Raw genomic sequence first — 24,392 nt, 5'->3', positions numbered from 1 at the left:
CCTAAGAAGAAGAGAAGAAGACACCATCCATTTAAATTTTACATACCCAAGAAATAAACCTGACACAAAACTGGGTTCCAATGTGTATTTTGTAAGTGCATGTCCTTAAAAAGCCTCTTCCTTTAGTACGTTTCTGAATGAGACCTTGATGTCATTGAAAATTATTTGGCTGTGGCCTTATAGAATATAATTCATAAAAAATAAAGGAAGTTAAACATAAAGGGGGAAAAAATAGTGCGGTTTGCGCCACAAGATGGTGCTAAAATGCCATTGACAGCTGTAACAACAGCCGATGCCGGTTCCAGCGCCGCACGCCATATCGGTGTTGCCAGTAGCGCTGCCGGACCTCGCCATCATGGAGTTTGTGACATCAGTGAGTGTGCAACCCTCACTGGACGTCTGATCTCCCAACTTCATTATAGCCACTTACCTTAATGGCAGCACAGAACAACAACAGGGAGAGCTGGCGTCTACCAGCAGGAAGCAGGCTACAGCAGTGATATTTAAAGGTACCACCCCAATCAGCTCCAATTAACATGGTTCTGCAGTTTCAGTGGCTGTTTGCTACTTCCTGCAACTGAAACAGCTTTCTTTAGTTATTTCCAGTATTTTGGTGACAGGGAGTGTTGATTCAAGTGCAGAAGTCACTTATTATTTGTTAAAGGCTTCTGCTCACAACACTTCCTCACAGTCATGGGGGCTGTAGGATTGCGGGATTACCTCAGGAGGGCGACAAGGCAGAGGAGGAGGAGGAGGAGGATGAGGAGGCTGACAACGACGAGGCAGAGGGGGAGGATGCAGCAGAGGAGGATGAGGAGGAGGATGACAATGACGAGGCAGTGGAGGAGGAGGATGAGGAGGACAATGAGGCAGAGGAGGAGGACGAAGCAGAGAAGGATGAGAAGGATGACGATGAGGCAGGAGGAGGAGGATGAGGAAGAGAACAATGAGGCAGAGGAGGAGGACGAGGCAGAGGAGGATGAGGAGAAGGAGGTTGAGGCAGAGGAGATGAATGAGGCAGAGGAGGATGAGGAGGACGACGACGAGGCAGGAGGAGGAGGATAAGGAGGAGGAGGAGGAACAGGAGGGAGGGTGGAGGTAGCGAGACAATCGGCCTTCTGAACGGGCTGTCCATGACCGGCTCATCAGACTCCGATTCACATGAATGAAACCCCAGATCCTCGTAGCTCACCACATCCCCATCATACAATCCCTGTCGCAGGCCATATCACAGCGTCCTCCTGAACGCAAAGGTGAAATGAGAGAGACCACAAAATAGTCCAAACACACTCAATAAATCTATCTATGAACATAGCACATGTATCATATAATTCTAGTAACTAATGACCCTTGTGCCTGTCATAATTGAATAGCTGTCATTGAGTGCAAGGTGTGAGATGTGGGTGTGAGTGTTGCTAGGTAGAGATTGTTGGTGTGTGAGTGCTGGGGGTGTGGTGCATTGAGCAGTGTGTGAAGCTTGTGGTACAGATGGTGGTATGTAACATTTGTTGAAGCCTTCACTCACCCTGACCATGTGCGTGAGCTTGTTAAACTTCTTCCTGCACTGGGTGTGGGTCCTGCGGAGCAGAGTGCTGCCCATGCCGTGGTGTGCCACCTGCCTCCACATAGTCCGGCAGACTTGTGGTGAGGGCCTCCTGCCAGTTGCCGGGTACAGAACTGCCCACCTTCTCTCCACCGCTAAAACCAATGCCTCCAAAGCTTCCTCGGAAAACCTCCAGGCTCTCTCCTGGGGCGGCGATCTGCCATCAGGATTTGTAAACAAGTGCTCCTTCTCCTGGTCCTTCTTATGGTTGTTGAGGCAGCTGCACACTCAACAATGCTGAGAATGAGGTGCTGCCCTCTGTGTTCTGCACAACTTTGTCCTACAAAGCCATTATAACTGACTCAGAAGTAAGAGTGTTGCCATTGAGTCAAGAGTTATTTTCCTAAGGTTGCCATTGAGGCAAAGCAGAGGGAGCTTTACTCAGCTCCCCTTTAATTAGTGAAAAAAGCCTGTGGCAACCATTACTTGCGTTTAGACTGTCCCCAATATTGGTCCATCTTTTCAGTGTAACGCCAATTAGCTTTTAGACTAGAATCATGACTGCAATCATTTTAAAGAGGAGTGAGGACGAAATTTGCGTGCAGCCTAGGTGATTTTCACCTGGCGCTACTTAACCATTTTGGGGGCCCATTTTGGGGCACTAATATTGGCCAGACGTAAATTTTAGTGCCCGGTGCTAATTATCGCCGCCAATCACGAAATTCGTCTCTAGCACCCCTGGAGGTGATTTGAGCTCTAAATCAGGCGCTAACATCGGGAAGCGAGGCACTATCTCAGAACGCTACTGAAGCTCAGGCAATGTCAATTACCCTGGAACTCAGACAGACTGGCACTGTCCAGTTCTTAAAGGGGAGGGTCCATCTTGCAGCACAGCCACACTCTGCTGATTGCAGCGTTTGACATCGGCCTGCAAGCAGTTAAAAATCTTCATCCAAGATTTATGATGGATACTCAGAGGCCCAGGGAGAGAGCTCGCCGGTTTAGCGACCAGGCATTGGTGGCTCTGGTTGGCGCTGTGGAACGGCAACGGGCAGTGCTCTTTCCAGAGGCTGGCAAGTTTACAAGGGTCTGGAGGGAGGTTGCCCAACATGTGTCATCGAGGAGCCTGGTCCAAAGGATGCATACACAGTGCTGTAAGAAGTTCAACGACTTCACTCGGGTGGTCAGGGTGAGTAGCTGCTTTTCAAAACCTCTACATCCCAGCATCTCAACCTCACTCTGTGCACAGACGGTGTAAATACCCAAATGCCCAACACTCACCTAACAACTATGCCATTCTCATAAAAATCACATGCACATCCCACACCTTGCACACATTAATGGCTATTCAACTATGGTAGGCACATCTGCCAAACACATGGCTGCACATTCACTCACACGCTGTCCGTTTTCTTGCAGGCCAAGCTTTCACATAATTGCAGGGAGCAACAATGGACAGGAGGAGGACAAGCGGAGCTGCACCCCCTCACACAACTGGAGGAGAGAGTCCACAGACTCATTGCCAGCCATGTAGTTGGCACTGTGGCCGTTGGAGAGGTCGACCCCCATGGGGACAGCAACGGTATGTTCATCAGCTTTCTCTCCTTTCTCATGCCACTTCCCCCTCACAACACCAGCCTTTTACACGATCAATCTAACGATACTGTCTCCAGTCCTTGCTCCCTTCCTGCCCCCCTGCCCTCACATTAAAGCCACTCTTGTACCTTCCTGCTTTCAGATAGTGAACTACCAGCTGACCAGCCTGTCCCTCAGCCTCCCACTGGCAGCGACGCGGGAGAGGAGGAGGAACACAAAGTCGGCGCCTCACCGGCTGCGTCTCCCGCGGGTGAGACATCCGATACTGGGGCCACGCGTTCACTGGAGGGGAGCAGGAGATTTGGATCTGATGTGGGTGAAGCTCCGGGACCCAGCGGGCTGCAGCAATGCCATGGGGGAAGGGAAGCTCAGGGGCCATCTCCCCAAAGGGTGAGTGCGCGCATGAGTTCTGCTGCACAGGACTCAGATGAGGACCTCGATATAGTGTCCATGAACACTCAGGCTGTGAGCATGCATACTGAGCTCATGGGTGCAATGGCAAGGTTGCCCGACGGCATAGATGCACTGGCTAGGACCGTGGAGTAATCCACCACCAGCACAGCTGTCATCTGTGCGCAAACACTCGAACCCATCCTTGCCTCGTTGCAGAGGATGGTTGAATTGCAGAGAGACCGTGGGGACCCAAACCCCATGCCACATGTAATGGGTCAGGTGGCAGCATCTATTGCAGCACAGGCCGACGCAATGCAATGGCTTAGTGCTGCAATCGAGTCATTGGTTGGTGCCATCCAATGTCAGACTGCTCTCATGCAGTCTCAGATTGATGCCACACAAGTGCTGACTGCTGCCATTCAATACCTGCACCTGAATGATGAGGTTCAAGGTGCGCTCAATATTGGGCCTTAGGCCTCATTTCCATCGAGCCAGCGTGGCATGAACAACCAGCCGACAAAGAGTTGACGACGATCGATACATTGTTAACGTTGCAGGGGCCCTCAGGTAAGTGAATGCCACAGGGCAAACAGAGGTTGGGCAGGGTCAGAAAATGGCCAGACTGGAGGCCGGAGAGATCAAAGACCGGGTGGATCGGGGAGTGGAAGCCAGCAGGGGTGTGTTGGAGCAGTAGCGTCCCGTGTTTTTGAATTGTTTTCCTGAGTGCTTGTGCCGGCTGCCTCAGGGCAAACCAATCTTCCCTCAAACTGACGTTAGGTCCCTTATTTGCACGTGCAAAGTGACGAAAGCCTGTTTCAGACATGGGCACACACAGTAATTTTTTTCCTTTCCCAATATGACGGGCGACCCACTAATGGCCGGAAATGCGCACGCACTTCCTGCCCACAATACCGGGCTTTGAAGGCCAGTTAGCACCCGAAAAATGGGCGCTGTGCAGCCGAATTTATAGGCTCTTTTTTCTTACTTCTAACAAGATAAGATCCCAGAGACTGATCCATTGTCACCTCACCACTGCCATTACATGCATTACTTTTGTTACTTAAAGTTTAGAGAGAAAGGTCTATAATTTCACCAATGATTTTCATATTCAAGGCAAGGTATTACATGGCAGAGGCCTTTATTATGTACATATATATCAAGGTTCTTAACTCGTATCCAGGCCAAATAACTACTTCCCATAAACTGATGAATCTTGTCATGTGTGCTATTCTCTATTAGAATGTTATCTGATAATAATTTGCTTTTTCTTGTATTAGTAAAGCACATAGGTTTCTTAGTTTTACACTCAACATGTCATAGCTCATATTATGTGCATTTTCCAATTGTATTGATTTGTTGTTAATTAATCTGTCACATGAGTGAGGTTGAAACCTATTAACATCACTGGGAAAAGAAACACTTGTGAAATAGTTTAATTGTCTGATAACTCATGTCCACGTACACAGAGGAGACCTTGGAGCTTATATAAAGCAAATTGAACATTTGTGAAGTCATCCAAAATGGCTAGGCTTATATTAATTTACAAAGCATCTGCCATTGTGCTTCTTACTTCATTACTGATAAATTCTTCTATTGCAAACGGACAGGAGACAGTGAGAGGAATTAGTGAATACCCACCACTGTGGGATAATGTTCCTGATTCATTGGATGGTTTTGTTACCATCCATAACAAAACTGTTATTAATCCATGGAATTATTTAGAACGAATGGGAATGTATAAAATATTACTGAGCGTCACAGCTAAGTACATGAATAATTTCGGACCCGGCAATACTGGAAATGCGTTGTGGGGTCTGCCTCTGCAACATGGCTGGCAATTTAAAACAGGTATGAGATTAATTGATCTACCCTTGTGCAAACTTCATGTCATTTCGGGTAACTTGAATAGACTGTGCATTAACAAATGTTATTTAAAAAATACAATTATATATAAAATATATAAAACCTGGATAAGATTCTAAAGTTTACGTGATCACCTTATGCATAGCTTATACAGTGTCCATGCATATAGTTTGGGTATATTGGAGGACTAATTAGTAGGGTGCCTGTAGGGCTAATTCTACAGTTGGCCCTCCGCACCATGGAATCAACTCTATTGTAAGTTACATGTGTGCTGTTTTTAACCCTTTAGATGGCGTATTCCTTTGAAATGGGAACATTGCTTTTCATGCAACTCATTTGTTATTTATTCAGTTATACCAAAAGATTTACAACTTATTTTTGTTAATTGCTGTTGGAAAAATATTCCGTTTTAACAGTCTCAAACTTGGCATAGCTATAAAGGGGCAAAATAAATGCTTTCCAAAACAGAGGGTAAAGTTTCATCTTTATTGCTCCCAGTGCAGCGCTTCATCCGCTGGGAGTGCATGTCAGGAAGTCAGGCGCGTCCCCACCCAAATTTCCAAAATGGGGCACCAAAGGCAAAAACTTACACTAAATTCTATCTTAAACAGAATTACAATGGTATGGTTTTTAATATTCGGAACAAGTTTGCATTAATAGAAGATTGCTCAATGGAGTATATTAAGCATTCTATCCTTTCACCTCTAGGATCTGGTTGACTTGAATGCAAACTGATCAGATCCTGTTATTGTAGCTGTAAGGGTCCAAGGTAAAATGATTTTGGACAATATAATCCAGTTCCTAATGGATATGGACCTATAGTTAAAATAATTTAATACAGGATATTAATGGTGGTGGACCATTAAACAACTAACAGGAGGAGGAGGCTCCATGAATATCCCCATCCTCAGTGATGACGGAGTCCAGCATGTGAGTGCAAAAGACAAGGCTGAAGCATTTGCAACCATCTTCAGCCAGAAGTGCCAAGTGGACGCTCCATATCGGCTTCCGCCTGAGGTCCCCACCATCATGGAAGCCAGTCTTCAGCCAATTCGATTCACTCCACGTGATATCAAGAAATGGCTGAGCGCACTGGATACAGCAAAGGCTATGAGCCCTGACAACATCCCGGCTGTCATGCTAAAGACTTGTGCTCCAGAACTAGCTGTGCCTCTAGACAAGCTGTTCCAGTACAGCTACAACACTGGCATCTACCTAACACTGTGGAAAACTGCCCTGGTATGACCTGTCCACAAAAAGGACAAATCCAATCCGGCCAATTACCGCCCCATCACAACTACAAAAGCAAAATACTGCGGATGCTGGAAATCTGAAATAAAAACAGAAAATGCTGGAAATACTCAGCAGGTCAGGCAGCATCTGTAGAGAGAGAAACCGAGTTAACGTTTCAGGTTGATGACCCTTCATCAGAACTGGAAAAAGTTAGAGATGTAACAGGTTTTTAAGCAAGTGTAGGGGCAGGGAGAGGGGGGAGGGGAGGAAAGACAAAAGGGAAGGTCTGTGATAGGATGGAAGGCAGGAGAGATTAAGAGATAAAAGTGTAATGTATATACCTTTAAGGGGGGAACTATCTTTTACAGCTCATGTATACTGCAGTACCGGCAGTGACCACACCTGTATATAGCACTGAGTAGTAATCTGTACAGATCAGTTCCCGTGTGAGCCACGTTGAGTAAACACCTGTTGTACCGTCCTCCTGTAGTCTGTGTCTTACTATACATGGACACAACATTGGCGAAAAGGCAAGTTCGAACCTACCTGCAACTCTGCATCACCTCCCGGGGATTCGTTCTTGGAGATCAGTGGATTGGAGGTCAAGGCCAGAGACTCGGGCGTCGACCACGGGCAACCGCCCAGTCATCCAGCAGAGACTCGAGAATTGCGGGGGAGGCTGTCGAGAGCCAGGCTTGGCTTTCCAGTCAAGGTGGTCCAGCAAAACAGGCTGGCAACAGGTAGTGCGCAGACCCTTCCCGGACAGCGGCGGGCTAGAGCCCGACCGAGCGGCACAGCAAAGGGCCGAGCAGCATCGACAGGGGAGAGAGAGAGAGGGCAGAGCGCACAGGGCGCAGCCGGTGTTCAGGGGCCAAGCAGCGTCAAAGAGAGGGAGAGAGAGACGCGCAGAAACCCGCGAGGTGCCGCCATTGCCACGAGGACCGTCGAGAGCGGCGTTGGCAGCAGCGCAGGAGAAGCGCGCAAAACCTACAGGGCGCCGCTATTGCCATGAGAACCGCTGGGAGCGGCATTGGCAGCAGCGGGGGAGGAAGGAAAGCGCGGGAGACGCCATTTTAAGCCATTGGGAGACGCCATTTTAAACCACACCCAAAATGCCGAAGAGTGGCAGTATCACCGCATTTGACAATGAAGTCGAAGATTGGGCTACATATGTCGAACGAATAGAGGTATACTGCAAGGCAAATGAGGTGTCAGATGACAAGAAATCGTCGGTATTGTTAAATTGAATGGGTGCAAAGACGTATGGTTTATTACGAAATCTAGTAACCCCAACGAAGCCAATGGAAAAGAGTTTTGAAGACATAGTAACGATACTACAGGAACATTTAAACCCCACACCGCTGCTGATAGCAGAAAGATTCAAGTTTCACAAACGGAACCAGCATAAGGATGAAAGCAATGCTGATTATTTAACAGAACTGCGCAAACTATCGAAACACTGCCAGTTTGGAGCGGGACTGGCAGATACCTTAAGGGACAAGTTTGTGTGTGGGCTTCAAAGTGAAGGAACCCAGAAACGGCTTTTATCTGAAAAGGACCTTACGCTGGAAAAGGCTTTCCGCATTGCGGTATCATATGAAGCAGCAGCACGGGGCGCTGCAGAGATACAACAGAGACCGCTAGAATATGGCACAAACAAAATGTCATATGGAACAGAGAAGTGCTATCGCTGCGGCAGAACAACACACGACCAGAATGATTGCTGGTTCAAAGACAAAGTGTGCAGCCAGTGTGGAAAAGTAGGACACATAGCACGAGTCTGCAGGTCGGGAAAGAAAACCAACAATAAGAAACCTACCAAAGAAAAGTACAAGAAGGTACATAAGATGACGGAGAATAGTTTAGACGAACAAAAGAGGGATAACGACTCCGAAAGCAGGGAACTGAGTTGTCTGAAACTACATAATGTGATCACAACGGAGGATCACCGAACCATTTGGGTCACTCTCAAGATAGCAGGAGTCCAGGTAAAGATGGAATTGGACACAGGATCAGCGCTAACAGTCATAAACCGACGGGACTACGAGTGGCTATTCTCACACATACCCTTGAGAGACACAAAAATTATTTTGAAGATGTACACGGGGCAAAAAGTCTACCCCAAAGGAAAAATAAGAGTGACCGTTATATATAACGGTAAGGAAACACCAAAACTAGACCTGTATGTATTACAAGATGGAGGACCACCATTATTGGGACATGAATGCCGGAAAATACAACTGGATTGGCATTCCATACAGGCACTGACTGTGGCTGACAAAAAGGATGACGGCGTCACACCTGGGCGACTGTCAAAGATCCTAACTGACGCGAAAGAAGTGTTCCAGCAAGGACTCGGAAAACTAAAAGGCATGACAGCGACGATTAAAATTGAAGAAAACGCAAGCCCAAAATTTTTAAGGCCAGACCGGTACCTTATGCGATCCACCCAGCCGTCGAAGCAGAGCTGGAGAGTCTGGAACGTTCAGGTGTACTGTCCAAGGTAGACTGGAGCGAGTGGGCTACACCCATCGTCCCTGTGATGAAAAAGTCGTTGAGCAGCACGCCTGGGGAACCAAGGAAGGTTCGCATCTGTGGGGACTTTAAGGTAACAGTGAACCCGGTCCTTCACACCGTACAATATCCACTTCCGCGGATTGAAGATATTTTCGTCTCGCTATCTGGAGGGAAACGCTTCACTAAGATTGATCTGGCCCAGGTGTATCTGCAAATGGAGGTAGAAGAAGCATCAAAAAAATACCTCACAATCAACACCCATAAAGGTCTACCAATACAACTGGCTGGTATTCGGGGTAGCATCAGCTCCGGCTACTTGGCAATGGAACAAATCCTGCAAGGGATCCCAGGGACCCAGTGTTATTTGGACGACATCCTGGTCATGGGCGAAAATGACAGTGATCACCTTGCCAACCTGGAGCAGGTGCTCACTAGATTGCAGGAATATGGGCTCCGAGCTAACCGCCCCAAATGCGAGTTTTTTAGAAAACAGATCTCTTATTGTGGCCACATTATCGATAAAGAGGGGTTACATAAGTCCCCAGAGAAGATTGAGGCAGTAGTCAAGGCTCCAGCACCGGAAAATGTGTCACAACTGAGGTCGTTCCTCGGGCTGGTAAACTACTACCATAAGTTCTTGCCAAATTTGTCTACAATACTACACCCACTGAACACCCTACTGCAAGCTGGGGTGCCATGGAAGTGGAGTGACGAATGTAGACGAGCTTTCCAGAAGAGCAAAACACTAATCACATCAAAAGAGGTATTGGCCCATTACAACCCAGCATTACCAATTCGATTGGCATGTGATGCGTCACCCTACGGCATTGGAGCGGTGCTGTCGCACAAATTATCGGACTGCTCAGAGAGGCCAATAGCCTTTGCGTCACGATCACTAACCTCAGCCGAGCATAACTACGCCCAGATTGACAGGGAGGCCCTCAGCCTAGTGTGGGGAGTGAAAAAGTTCAATCACTATCTGCACGGGCAGAAATTCACCTTGCTGACTGATCACCAGCCTCTTGTCTCCATTTTTAATCCGAAGAAGGACGTTCCGGTGATCACTGCGCAACGACTACAAAGATGGTCACTTTTTCTAGGGGCGCACCACTATGAGATTGAATATAAGGGCACGAAACAGCATGGAAATGCTGATGGGCTATCACGCCTGCCACTGCCTACTGCGGAGGAAGCACCAGCAGTGGATCCTGTCGAAATATTCCATTCGACTATAGTTGAATACCTACCGGTAACTAACGCTTGTGTCGAAAAGGAAACCCGAAATGACCCGACACTGTCTCGGGTATAAGATTTGACGGTGAAGGGATGGCCAGCACATGGCGACTCACTGTTGCCAGCATTCTCGACAAGGAGAGAACAGTTGTCAGTGTGCCGGGGGACCTTGATGTGTGGATCCCGAGTGGTAATTCCACCCAAGTTAAGGGATAGAGTGCTCAATGAGCTTCATGAGGGTCATCTGGGAGGGGTAAAAATGAAAAGCCTAGCCAGGGCTTATGTGTGGTGGCCGGGAATCGATAAACAAATCGAGGACCTGACCAAGAGCTGCTCAGGATGCCAGAAAGTCCAAAATGCACCACCACAGGCCCCACTACACCCATGGGAGTGGCCCTCATCTCCATGGCAACGGGTGCATATTGATTTTGCTGGTCCATTCATGGACTCAATGTTTTTAATAGCTGTGGATGCGCACTCGAAATGGCCTGAGGTCATCAAAATGTCCTCCACCACCACGGAGAAAACTATTGCAGTCCTACGGACCATTTTTGCCAGGAATGGCTTGCCAGAACAGATTTGCTCCGACAACGGACCACAGTTTGTGTCCAAAGGGTTCCGGAGGTTCTTGAAAAAGAATGGGGTAAGGCATTACACATCTGCCCCGTATCATCCAGCCACAAATGGATTGGCTGAGAGGTTCGTACAAACCTTTAAGAAGGCAATAAAGGCTATGTACAATGACAACATTCCGCTGCAGTACAAGGTGGACAATTTCCTATTCGCCACATGCGGTCACCAACCAGGCCCCAGCCATGATGTTCTTTAACCGAAGGTTAAGATCTCGCCTGGATTTGCTCAGACCAAACGTACGAAGAGACGTAGAGAGTAAGCAATTCCAGCACATCCATGAGAAGCCAACAAGGAGCTTCAATGTAGGGCAACCAGTCTTGGCCCGCAACTACCGAACAGAAAAATGGTAGCCAGGAACGATATGCACACGGCAGGGCCCACTAATGTACACAGTGGACGTTGGGGAGAGCATCGTGAGACGCCATGCTGACCAGATCCTAGAGTCACAGGAACAAGTCAACCCCATGCCTCGCCCATATGTACCTGGTGATGAACCCGATGTACAGGTCGCATCTACCCCAGAAACAGTAGCATTGGAAGCTGATGAACCAACCGACGACAGGGGGCCAGAATCGCCTCCGCACCAAGAGCAAGACACTCAGGAAAGGCGCTATCCAGAAAGGATCAGGAAGCCTCCCCAAAGACTGAATTTATAAATAGACTATTTTCAGCTAATGTTGCATGTTAAAAGTGTTAATTATCATTAGTTTGATATTTAATTGTTAAATGAGTGTTATGGTACTGTTAATCTAAAAGGGGAGGAATTGTAATGTATATACCTTTAAGGTGGAAACTATCTTTTACAGCTCATGTATACAGCAGTACCGGCAGTGACCACACCTGTATATAGCACTGAGTAGTAATCTGTACAGATCAGTTCCCGTGTGAGACACGTTGAGTAAACGCCTGTTGTACCGTTCTCCTGCAGTCTGTGTCTTATTATACACGGACACAACAAAAAGGGGTCTCATACCGCCCATCAGTCTACTCTCAATAATCAGCAAAGTGATGGAAGGTGTCATCGATAGTGCTATCAAGCAGCACTTACTCATCAATAACCTGCTCACTGATGCCCAGTTTGGATCCGCCAGGACCACTCGGCTCCAGACCTCATTACAGGTTTGGTCCAAATGTGGACAAAGGAGCTGAATTCCAGAAGTGAGGTGAGAGTAACTGCCCTTGACATCAAGGCAGCATTTGACCGAGTCTGGCATCAAGGAGCCCTAGTAAAACTGAAGTCAATGGGAATCAGGGGGAAAATGCTCCAGTGGCTGGAGTCATACCTAGCACAAAGGAAGATGGTCGTATTTGTTGAAGGTCAATCATTTCAGCCCCAGGACATCACGGCAGGAGTTCCTCAGGGCAGTGTCCAAGGCCCAACCATCCTCAGTGTTGTGTATGTACCTTTAAGAGAAGAACTGATTCTATACTGCAGTACCGGCAGTGACCACCCCTGTATATAAAGCCATAGCAGGCTTCTGTATTTCAGTCTTGAGTTCCCCTCTGTTCAGTAAATACCTGTTTTATTGTTCTCCTGCAGTCCGAGGATTATTGATCCTCGGACACTACACTGGCGACGGGCAGGTTCGAACTCACCTGCAGTAGTGCATCACCTCACGGGGATCTTTTCCCTGAAGAGAAGCTTCTTGGAGGTCGAAGTCAGAATGGCGGGCGTCGACCGCGGGCAACCGCCCAGGGATCCATCGGAGAGTTGCAGGGGAGGCTGTGGAGAGCTGGGCCTGGCTCCCCAGTCGAGGTGTTCCAGCAAGCCGTGCTGGTAGCAGGTAGTGCGCTGACCCTTCCGGACTGCGGCGGGCTCGGGCTTGATCGAGCAGCTCTGCAAAGGGGCGCAGCGTCGTCGGGAGGAAGAGAGAGAGGGTGGAGCGCACAGGGCGTGGTCGGTGCTCAAGAACCGGGCAGCGTGGAGAGGATAGAATGAGGGGAAGGAAAAGTGATACGTGCCGAAGCCGCGGGTCACCGCCATTACCCTGTAGAATGCTAGGAGCAGCGTGGCAGCAAGGGAAAGATGGAAAAGCGTGGGAGGCACCATTTTATTCCATTGGGGAAGAAGAAAAAGCGCAGGAGGCGCCATTTTAAATCACTCAAGATGCCGAAGAGTGGCAGTATCACTGCTTTCGACAACGAGGTAGAAGACTGGACCACGTATGTGGAAAGAATTGAAGTGTACTGCGAGGCAAATGAGGTGGCCGATGGAAAGAAGGCATCAGTATTATTAAATTTGATGGGTGCGAGAACGTACGGCCTATTGCGGAATTTAATTATCCCAGCTAAACCAATGGAGAAAAGTTTTGAAGAGATTGTTAATACCTTACAGGAACACCTAAACCCTACACCGCTGCTGATAGCAGAAAGATTCAAGTTCCATAAAAGAAACCAGCACAAAGATGAGAGCAATGCTGACTATCTTACGGAACTACGCAAGTTATCAAAGCACTGCCAGTTCGGAGCAGGACTGGCAGACACCTTACGGGATAAGTTTGTCTGCGGGCTCCAGAGTGAAGGAACCCAGAAACGACTACTTTCGGAAAAGGACCTGACGCTAGAACAGGCTTTCAGCGTGGCAGTATCCTACGAAGCAGCAGCACGGGGAGCTGCAGAAATACAACAGAAACCACAAGAATACAGCGCTAACGAAATGGCGTATGGAGCAGAAAAGTGCTATCGCTGCGGCAGAACAACCCATGATCAGAAGGACTGCTGGTTTAAGGACAAAGTATGCAGGCAATGTGGGAAAATGGGACACATAGCAAGAGTCTGCAGGTCGGGAAAGAAAACCAACACTACAAGAACTACTAAGGAAAAGTACAAGAAAGTAAAGAAATTGACAGACAGTAGTTCGGAAGATCAGGAGAGTGATAAGGACTCCAGGAGCAGGAGACTAAGTTGTCTAAAGTTACACAATGTGATCGCAAAGGAGGATCACCGAACCATTTGGGTCACCCTCATGATAGCAGGGTCCCCAGTAAAGATGGAATTGGACACAGGATCAGCCCTAACTCTCATGAATCGACGAGACTATGAGCGGCTATTCCCACACATACCCTTGAAGGACACGTCCATTGTATTGAAGACATACACGGGGCAAAAAGTCTACCCCAGAGGAAAAATAAGGGTGCCAGTTGAATACAATGGCAAGGAAACACAGAAACTGTATCTATATATACTACCAGATGGAGGACCACCATTACTGGGACGTGAATGGATCCGAAAAATACAATTGGATTGGCATTCCATTCAGGCGCTAACTGTGACTGATAAAAAGGATGATGACGTCACACCTGGACGACTGTCAAAGATTCTAACTGACTCGAAAGAGGTGTTCCAACAAGGACTTGGGACTCCAAAAGGAGTAACGGCAACGATAAAAATCGAAGATAACGCAAACCCAAAATTTTTTAAGGCCAGACCGGTACCTTACGCGATCCGCCCAGCCGTTGAAGCAGAGCTGGAGAGTCTGGAGCGTTCGGGTGTGCTGTCCAAGGTGGACTGGAGCAAGTGGGCCACACCCATCATTCCTGTAATGAAGAAATCATTGAGCAGCACGCCTGGGGAACCGAAGAAGGTTCGCATCTGTGGGGAATTCAAGGTAACTGTGAACCCAGCCCTGCACACAGTACAATATCCACTTCCACAGATAGAAGATATTTTCGCCTCACTATCTGGAGGGAAACGCTTTACAAAGATTGATCTGGCCCAAGCGTATCTACAAATGGAGGTGGAAGAAGCATCCAGGAAATACCTCACGATAAACACTCACAAAGGCCTTTACCAGTACAATCGACTGGTATTCGGGGTAGCATCAGCCCTGGCTATTTGGCAGAGGGCGATGGAACAAGTCCTGCAAGGGATCCCGGGGACCCAGTGTTATTTGGACGACATCCTGGTTACGGGCAAAAATGACAGTGAACACCTTGCCAACCTGGAGCAGGTGCTCACGAGATTACAGGAATATGGGCACGAGCCAACCGCCCCAAATGCGAGTTCTTCAGGAGACAAATCTCGTATTGTGGCCACATGATTGATGAGGAAGGGTTGCATAAGTCGCCGGACAAGATTGAGGCTGTAGTCAAGGCTCCAGCACCGGAAAATGTGTCGCAACTGAGGTCGTTCCTCGGGTTGGTGAACTACTACCATAAGTTCTTGCCGAATTTATCTACAATTCTGCACCCACTGAACGCCCTGCTGCAAACTGGAGTAACATGGAAATGGAGTGATGAGTGTAAGCGTGCCTTTCAGAAATGTAAATGCCTAATCACTTCAAAAGAAGTATTGGCCCACTACAATCCAACACTACCGATTCGGTTAGCATGTGATGCATCTCCCTATGGCATCGGAGCGGTGCTGTCACACAAATTCCTTGACGGTTCAGAGAGGCCAATAGCCTTTGCGTCGCGCTCGTTAACCTCAGCCGAGCGTAACTACGCCCAGATTGACAGGGAGGCCCTCAGCCTGGTGTGGGGGGTGAAGAAGTTCAATCACTATCTGCATGGGCAGAAATTCACCCTACTGACTGATCATCAGCCATTTTTAACCCAAAGAAGGGCGTTCCGGTGATGACGGCGCAACGGCTGCAAAGATGGTCACTTTTTCTAGGGGCACATCAGTACGACAAGGGTACGAAACAGCATGGAAACGCTGATGGGCTGTTGCGCCTACTGTTGCCTATGGTAGAGGAAGCACCTGCAGTAGACCCTGTTGAGATATTCCATGCGACCATAGTCGAATGTCTACCTGTTACAAACTCAAGTATAGAGAAGGAAACCCGAAATGACCCGACACTCTCTCGGGTCTATGATTTGACGGTGAAGGGATGGCCAGCACATGGCGACTCACTGTTGCCAGCATTCTCGCCAAGGAGAGAACAGCTGTCAGTGTGCCGGGGGACCTTGATGTGTGGATCCAGGGTGGTAATTCCACCCAAGTTGAGAGATAGAGTGCTCAATGAGCTTCATGAGGGTCCTCTGGGAGGGGTAAAAATGAAGAGCCTAGCCAGGGCGTTTGTGTGGTGGCCGGGAATCGATAAAGAAATCGAGGATATGACCAAGAGATGCACAGGATGCCAGAAGGTCCAAAACGCTCCACCACAGGCCCCGCTACATCCATGGGAGTGGCCCTCATCTCCATGGCAACGGGTACACATTGATTTTGCTGGTCCATTTATGGACTCAATGTTCCTAATCGCTGTGGACGCCCATTCGAAATGGCCAGAGGTCATCAAAATGTCCTCCACCACCACGGAGAAAACTATTGCAGTCCTACGGACCATCTTCGCCAGGAATGGCTTGCCAGAACAGATTTGCTCCGACAATGGGCCACAGTTTGTGTCAAAGGATTTCCGGAGGTTTCTGAGGAATAATGGGGTGAAGCATTACACATCTGCCCCATATCATCCAGCCACAAATGGATTGGCTGAGAGGTTTGTTCAGACCTTTAAAAAGGCCATAAAGGCAATGCATAATGACGACATACCACTACAACACAAGGTGGATAATTTCTTGTTTGCTTACCGGAATGCGACACATGCAGTCACCAACCAAGCTCCAGCCATAATGTTCTTCAACCGAAGGCTAAGATGTCGCCTGGATTTGCTCAAACCAAACATAAGATGAGATGTTGAGGATAAGCAATTCCAGCACATAAATGAGAAGCCAACCAGGAGCTTCAAGATAGGGCAACCAGTCTTGGCCCGCGACTACCGAACAGAAAAATGGCAGCCAGGAACATTATGCACACAGCAGACACCACTAATGTTCACAGTGGACGTTGGAGAGAGCATCGTGAGACGCCATGCTGACCAGATTCTAGAGTCACAGGAACAAGCCAAACCCATACCACGAGCAGGTGCACCTGGTAATCAACCCGAAGTACAGATTGCGTCTACCTCAGAAGCAGTGGTATTGGAAGCTGACGAACCAACCAATGACAATGAGCCAGAATCAACTCCACCGCAAGAACAGGATACTCGAGAAAGGCGCTATCCAGTCAGGATAAGGAAGCCTCCTCAAAGACTGAACTTATAAATGATTATTTCAGTTGATGTATATAGTACAGAGAAAATTGAAATTGTAATTAGTTATTATTTAGTTGTTAAATGAATGTTATGTACTGTTTATCTAAAAGGGGAGGAATTGTTGTGTATGTACCTTTAAGAGAAGAACTGATTCTATACTGCAGTACCGGCAGTGACCACCCCTGTATATAAAGCCATAGCAGGCTTCTGTATTTCAGTCTTGAGTTCCCCTCTGTTCAGTAAATACCTGTTTTATTGTTCTCCTGCAGTCCGAGTATTATTGATACCCGGACACTACACTCAGCTACTTCATCAATAACCTTCCCTCCATCATAATGTCAGAAGTGGGGATGTTGACTGATGATTGGACAGTGTTCAGTTCCCTTCACAACTCCTCAGATAATGAAGCAGTCCATGCCCAAATGCAGCAAGACCTGGACGACAATCAGGCTTGGACTGATAAGTGGCAGGTAACATTCGTGCCACACAAGTGCCAGAAAATGACTATCTCCAACAAGAAAGAGTCTAACCACCGCCCTTTGACATTCAACGGCATTACCATCGCTAAATCCCCCACCATCAACATCCTGGGGGGGTCACCATTGACCAGATAATTAACTGAACCAGCCACATAAATACTGTTGCTACAAGAGCAGGTCAGAGGCTGGGTATTCTGCAACGAGTGTCTCACCTCCTGACTCCCCAAAGCCTTTCCGCCATCTACAAGGCACAAGTCAGGAATGTGATGGAATACTCTTTACTTGCCTGGATGAGTGCAGCTCCAACAACACTCAAAAAACTTGACACCATCCAGGACAAAGCAGCCCACTTGATTGGCACCCCATCCACTACCTTAAACATTCACTCCCTCCACCACCGGCGTAACCTGGCTGCAGTGTGTAGCATCTACAAGATGCACAGCAGCAACTTGCCAAGGCTTCTTCGGCAGAACCTCCCAAACCCGTGACCTCTTCCACCTAGAAGGACATGGTCAGCAGTCGCATGGGAACACCATCAGCTGCAAGTTCTCCTCCAAGTCACATACAATGCTGACTTGGAAATATGTTGCCATTCCTTCATCGTTGCTGGGTCAAAATCCTGGAACTCCCTCCCTAACAGCACTGTGGGAGTTCCTTCACCACGCGGACTGCAGCGGTTCAAGAAAGTGGCTCACAACTACCTTGTCAAGGGCAATTAGGGATAGCCAGTAAATGCTGGCCTTGCCAGCGACGCCCACATCCCAGGAACGAATAAAAAAAAATATTAATGCCAATGCCAATAAAGCAGTACAACCATGGTATTTTATTCAGAGTGCACTCGTCTGGCTTGTGCGGAAAATCAAAAAGCCATACCTGTGTGTTGGGTAGCAACCTTCTGAAGTTGAGGTTAAAGCATATTGTTTTTGCAGAGTAGGAAGAGCTTTTCTGTGTGTGCTATACCTGACCTAGGATTGACAGAGTGTAAAAATGAGGGCTGATTCTGTGATTCTGTCAAAATGGAGCAGGAATCACTGCACACCTGCAATCTATCGCGCAAGTGGAATGGACAGCAGTCTATATCAGATTCAGTGAAGTCAGCTCATTAGAACAATTTGAATATGTTCCCTGTGTACTTTCCATATGTGCAGGGAGTGCAATGAATGGAATTGGGTGGGGAATTATGAGAGTAGCAGCCCTTTAATAGCTGCTGCTTCATTTTAACATAACTAGTTGCTTTGGCTGCATTGAAAAGCAGATAAGGAAGTTCAACAAGGGCAGAATTTCCCCTTTGATAATGATAGTTTGGATGTTCTGCTGGAAGGGTTCAACAGGGGAGGGTGACCATATCTGGGCCTGAGGAACCTTCCTTTGCACTTCAACGTGCGGCAAACACTGTAGATGGTGTCTGATCCAGTGAATGCTATCTCCCTGCATTCCTCCTCCTTAGCCTCCTCTTCTTTATAGCACAGGTAAAGAGGGATCAATAAGGGAAACACCATTATCTCTTGTGATGAATACCTAAAGATGCCAAAAAGGAAACCAGGCAGCACAAGGAACAATGCTGCACCTTTTGTCAAACTTCAGATGGAAAAAGCATTAAAAAATAATCCCAGAGAGTATTCAGCAGCTAAGTGCCAGCAAATAGTAAATTCAAACAAGGTTACCTTTAATTGCACTTGCAGCTGACTCCAGTCGCCTAGCAACGTTGAACTCATCTTTAGTACTGGCATTCATTTGGGTTGGCAGACCAGAGGAGGCAAGGAAGAGAAATACAACTTTAGTCATTGATTGAGCAGCTGAATACCATTTGCATGCAGTGGGCAGAATTTCAGCGGGTGATGCCTGTCACCGCCATTACGTCAAGAGGTAAATTTTAATAGGGGCTTTTAGAGGCAAAGATTTGATGCCACACCTCCCCATCCATCTTCTTCTTCTAGTTACCCCTAAAATGGGTACAAACAAAGCAAGGAAAATCGTGGCCTGAGTGTCAGCAAGAGATTCAACCAAAGGGGCCATCACAGCTGAGCCCAACTTTATCCCATCCAATGATCACACATGCACATGCACATACTTTGTCAGCCGGAATCAGCGGATAGTAATAATAAGTGGCAATTCCGCCTGATATTTTTTCCTCTTTAGCCCAATTATAGCATCTCTTCTGCTGCCTCAGCTGAGATCAGCTTTTTTAAATTACACTACAGCACTCTGAATCATTTAGGGCTCCTTTGCAATTTTTTTAATTACTTGGAACAATAGACCAATTTACCAAATATGTTTGGTCAGCTCCTTGAAAATTTGAAATCATTCACTGCAGCACACAGCATTTTTAGTAAACAAAGCCAGATAGCCCTAACCCTAACACTGACAGGACCACTGCAACAGAATTACACTGCAGACAAAATAAAAATTACAAGGGCAAAACATAACTTGGTGATGCATTGTTCTGAAGGTGGGATGAGAGATTGTGCTCACGATTCTTCACGTAGTGAATTCCCAATGCGCTCTGGGGTAGCAACAAAGCAGGACCAAAGGCTTATTCTCATGGAGGAGGGAGGGAAACCTGGGACAGTGAGTAACCCGAGGGAGTTTGCACACACCTTCAGAACTTCGGGTCTCCACGGGTGAGTACGCATGGGGTACTCACCCGTAGGCCCAATGGAAGTGCCGGTTTCCTGCATGCACTGCGCATGCGCGGGAAACCGGCACTTCCGTTCCCCTGAAAGAAGGGGTTCAGAGTTTGAACATGTGCGCGGGAGAGGCTGCGCGTGCGCATCGAACTTACGTTTTTTTTGCAGGTTTTCCCGGGAGGGTAAGTCTCCAGAAGTAAGTGGTGAATTAATTAAAATTAAAACATTTTTTCCACAGGTTTATTATTTTTAAATACTTTAAAGAAAGGTAAATTTATTTTTAGCCCCGTTAGAAAATAAAATTATTTTTTTCAAAAATTTATATTGTTTAAAATAGTTATTTCATGTAATTTATAGTTTATTTAAAAAATATGATGTTTTTTAAAAATTTATTTGAAGATTTAGTGATGTTTTGGGGCCCGTAGTATTTCTAAGTTTTGACAGCTCGTCCTGTCAAACTTATGAATGGGCATTTCCCTGCTCCAATTGGCTCCCCATGGCCCACGTGATTCCAGGGGACGCATCGAACTAACTGCGCCCCTGGGATATGCAAGCACTGCGCGCCGGCAGTTGGAGCAGGCCCAGGATTGGAATTCCACGGGGGCCCACAGCTCAACGGCCGGCGCGCAAGGTAAGTGCAGGTCAGGGGCTTACACCCGCGGGAAGCCCCCGACCCGAATTTCTGGGCCTATCTGCTGTATCTGTTAGAAAAGCAGGATCGACAGATTTGGGAGGAGTTCATCTGGCCACCCGTTCAGCAACATATAATATGTTACATAGGGAGCGAGGACAAGGAAACAACTTAGTTATTTGAAAACAAAACTCACAATTTGTGAATATTTTCTTATCATTATCATTTTCAATGAGTTAAAAAAAACATTCACATGATTGCTGAGTTGTTTAAAATGCCATTTGGTTAGAATAACCTTGATATTATTGATCCTGAGGTAGAATGGTACAGAAATAGTACATTGGTGAACATGACCAATTTGTCTTATTATTATATACTAGGTAGGTTAGCAGATCCGTCCAATGGATCACCCTGTGGCCATAAGACTGGTGACTCACTGTGCATCTCCACAAGAAGTTGGTGGTCCTGTAAGTAATAACATTTATTGATTGCTTTAGCAAATGTGTATAAAATAATCATGTATTCTGGGGTTGCTGCTGATATTTTCACACTCTTTGACTATTTCATATTAAACCTTTTGTGAAAATATCAATTATAATTCTGAGTAACTCTATTGCAGAAATTAGTTAAGAACCAGTCAGAGTTTGTAAACTATTTGTAACAGTTTTATCTGTACCGCCCCAATTTGTCTAGCATGCCTAATGTTCACAGTAACCAGACAAACCAGCTCGGCTCCCCAATCCTCCTGATTCAGTGTTAATCAATCTTTTTCCTGCACTGAAATGTTCTGCAAAGGGAGAACTACATTAAAGTACAAGGGGGTTATTTTGGTCAAAGGGTGAAAACAGGTGCTGAATGGGTGCTGTGCTAATAAGACTTGCGTGTTTGAAAATCTGGTTTTAGCTCACAAGTTTGGTCCTAATTGCTGATTACCATAATTTGAACTTGCCTGGAGGCGCTAAACCAGACACCTACAGGGTTAGCACTCAAGTGCTGAATAGACACAATTTTCCTGGCGCAGTAGATGTGGGCTCCTCGCACCTACTTCCACTGAAGGTGTGGAGTGCTCTGGCTGGCACACAGCGGCAGGTTTCAGCATGGCTCAGGGACCGAGGGAGAGGCCACACAGGTTCCTGGATGCATCACTGGAGGTCCTGGTGGAGGAGGTCCAGAGGAGGAGGGATGCCCTGTACCCACAAGGGGGAAGGAGTCCACCTCATCCTCCTGTGCCTCTCTCCTGCAGCAGCTGGTGCTGCTCTGTCTGGCCTCATCTCCTCCTCCCATTCCTCCTGCAGTCCAAGGGGGATCCCTAGCAAGGTGTCCATGACCAAGCATGCCCTTTCTCCTGGTGACTCCTATAAGATGGAGTAGCACAGCACTCACTCTTTTTAGGTGAAGTCCTCAGAGAATTTCTGTAATAAATGTTACCTGAGTGTTGGTGAAGTCTTGACAAAGTCTCCCAGACAGTCTCCTGATGTGTTTCAGAGGTCCTCTTCACAGCTCCAGCAGCACTGACCATGAAATGGTGAGTATCCCTTTAAGTGGTGAGTATCCCTTTAAGTAGCGTTTGAAATCGACATTGACACCATGTTTACTCCCAAACAGGTGGTCGCTGTTAGGAAAGGGCTTTAGTTGAAGCGCTAGCCATCAAAGTACTGTGCAGCCTCTTTAATGAGCGCTAGCAGGCATTTTAAGTGGCAATCAGCTGTTTAACAAGCCTCCAGGCAGCCGTTCCTAGCACTGCCTTCAACTCCTTTACTAAGATGGTGTCTTGCGCTAAACATGGGCTAAACCAGCGTTCCAGCTTAAGACCCCACCTTGGCCACCTCTTTAGCGCCTAAAGTATTCGGCAAAAATCGGCCACCATATATTATTTAAATATAAATGCCGCAAAGTAACAAATTAGTAAGGCTCTGCATACTTTGTAAAATCAGCGAGGGACTATGTTTATAGCTCTCAGCAATCAGAATAAACACATGTCATTGGGATGTCAAGACAAACTGTCTGGACAAACTGACATTACTTTTAATGGCCACTATAAGCCCTCTGACTCCCACAGCTACCTTGACTACACTTCCTTCCACCCTGCTTCCTGTAAGGACTCTATTCCATTCTCCCAGTTTCTCCACTGTTTCTGTTCTGATGATGCCACCTTCCATACCAGTGCTTCCAGTTATGTCTTCCATTTTCCTCAACCAAGGATTCCCCTCCACCATGATTGACAGGGCCCTCGACCGTGTCCGTCCCATTTCTCACACTTCTGCTCTCACCTCTTCCCCTCCCTCCCAGAACCATGATAGGGTTCCCCTTGTCCTCACCTTTTACCCCACCAGCCTTCACATTCAACAGATCATCCTCCGCCATTTCCGCCACCTCCAGCGTGGTCCCACCACCAAACACATCTTCCCCTCCCCCTCCCTTTCAGCATTCCGAAGGGACCGTTGCCTCCGTGAAACCCTGGTCCACTCCTCAATCACCCCCAACACCCCCTCCCCTTCCAAAGGCACCTTCCCGTGCAAGCGCAGGAGATGCAACACCTGCCCTTTTACCTCCTTGTTTCCCATAGTCCAGGGCCCCAAACACTCCTTCCAGGTGCAACAGCGATTTACTTGTACTTCTTTCAATTCAGTGATACTGTATTCGCTGTTCACGATGCGGTCAAACGCAGAATGGGTGACCGCTTTATGGAACACCTCCATTCAGTCTACAAGAGTGACCCTGAGCTTCCGGTTGCCTGTCATTTTAATTTTGCACCCCACTCTGACCTCTCTGTCCTTGGCCTCCTACACTGTTCCAATGAAGCTCAATGTAAGCTCTAACAACAGCACCTCATCTTTCGATTAGGCACTTTACAGCCTTCAGGACTCAACACTGAGTTCAACAATTTCAGACCATAACCATTGCCCCCATTTTTTCAGACAGCAGCTGCTGGTAATGGTTCTGCTGTTCCCATTTACACCTCTAGACCCATCTTTTGTTTCTTTACTTGTCCCATTACCATCCCCTTTTGCCTTGCACCATCATCCCTTTTGTCATTTAATCTCTCCTGCCTTCCACCCTATCGCAGACCTTCCCTTTTGTTCTTTCCTCCCCTCCCTCTTTTCCCTGCCCTGCACTTGTTTAAAATCTGTTACATGTCTAACTTTTTCCAGTTCTGATGAAAGGTCATCGACCTGAAACGTTAGGCTAGAAATTGCGGTCAGAGGCGTAACTCCGGAGTACGCCTCCAATCGCAAAACATTTACGAACCTACCTCCAGGCACCCAGGCTGTGTAGAGTTGTGGTCTCAGGCCTCCAGGCATGTGGCAGCCCATGGATTCCAGGGACACCGGCGGTTCGGAAGTATCCCTGGGGTCACGTAGGTCTGGTCCTCCAATCACAAAGGAGGATTCCATTGCCGTCATTTATGAAGGGAATCCCTTAATGATATGCAATGGAATCCTCAAATAATTATACAATTTACAGAATTCTAATGATTATAAAGGTACTGAATTTCAATTTTATTCATAAAAAAAAAGACTTGCATTTATATAGCGCCTTTCATGACCACTGGGCGTCCCAAAGTGCTTTACAGCCAATGAAGTACTTTTTGAAGTATAGTCACTGTTGTAAT

At 47.3% G+C, this 24,392-nt stretch overlaps 1 protein-coding gene across 1 annotated transcript in view; it reads left to right on the top strand.

The window, feature by feature from the left end:
• Nucleotides 1-292: 292 nt before the first annotated feature.
• LOC147112679 (protein LEG1 homolog) overlaps nt 293-24,392 on the top strand; it is a 39,076-nt gene continuing 14,976 nt past the window's right edge. Inside the window, exons 1-3 of the mRNA XM_085998207.1 lie at nt 293-373; nt 5,140-5,380; nt 21,160-21,246. Coding sequence (XP_085854333.1) covers nt 293-373; nt 5,140-5,380; nt 21,160-21,246 — 409 coding nt within the window. The remainder of the gene's footprint in view (nt 374-5,139; nt 5,381-21,159; nt 21,247-24,392) is intronic.

The sequence above is a fragment of the Somniosus microcephalus genome, chromosome 9 (genome assembly GCF_052327205.1).
Source record: "Somniosus microcephalus isolate GS21.2 chromosome 9, FLI_Smic_1.0, whole genome shotgun sequence".
Lineage (NCBI taxonomy): Eukaryota > Metazoa > Chordata > Chondrichthyes > Squaliformes > Somniosidae > Somniosus > Somniosus microcephalus.
The sequence above is the reverse complement of the archived record's forward strand: the minus strand, read 5'-3'. Positions and strand labels throughout refer to the sequence as shown.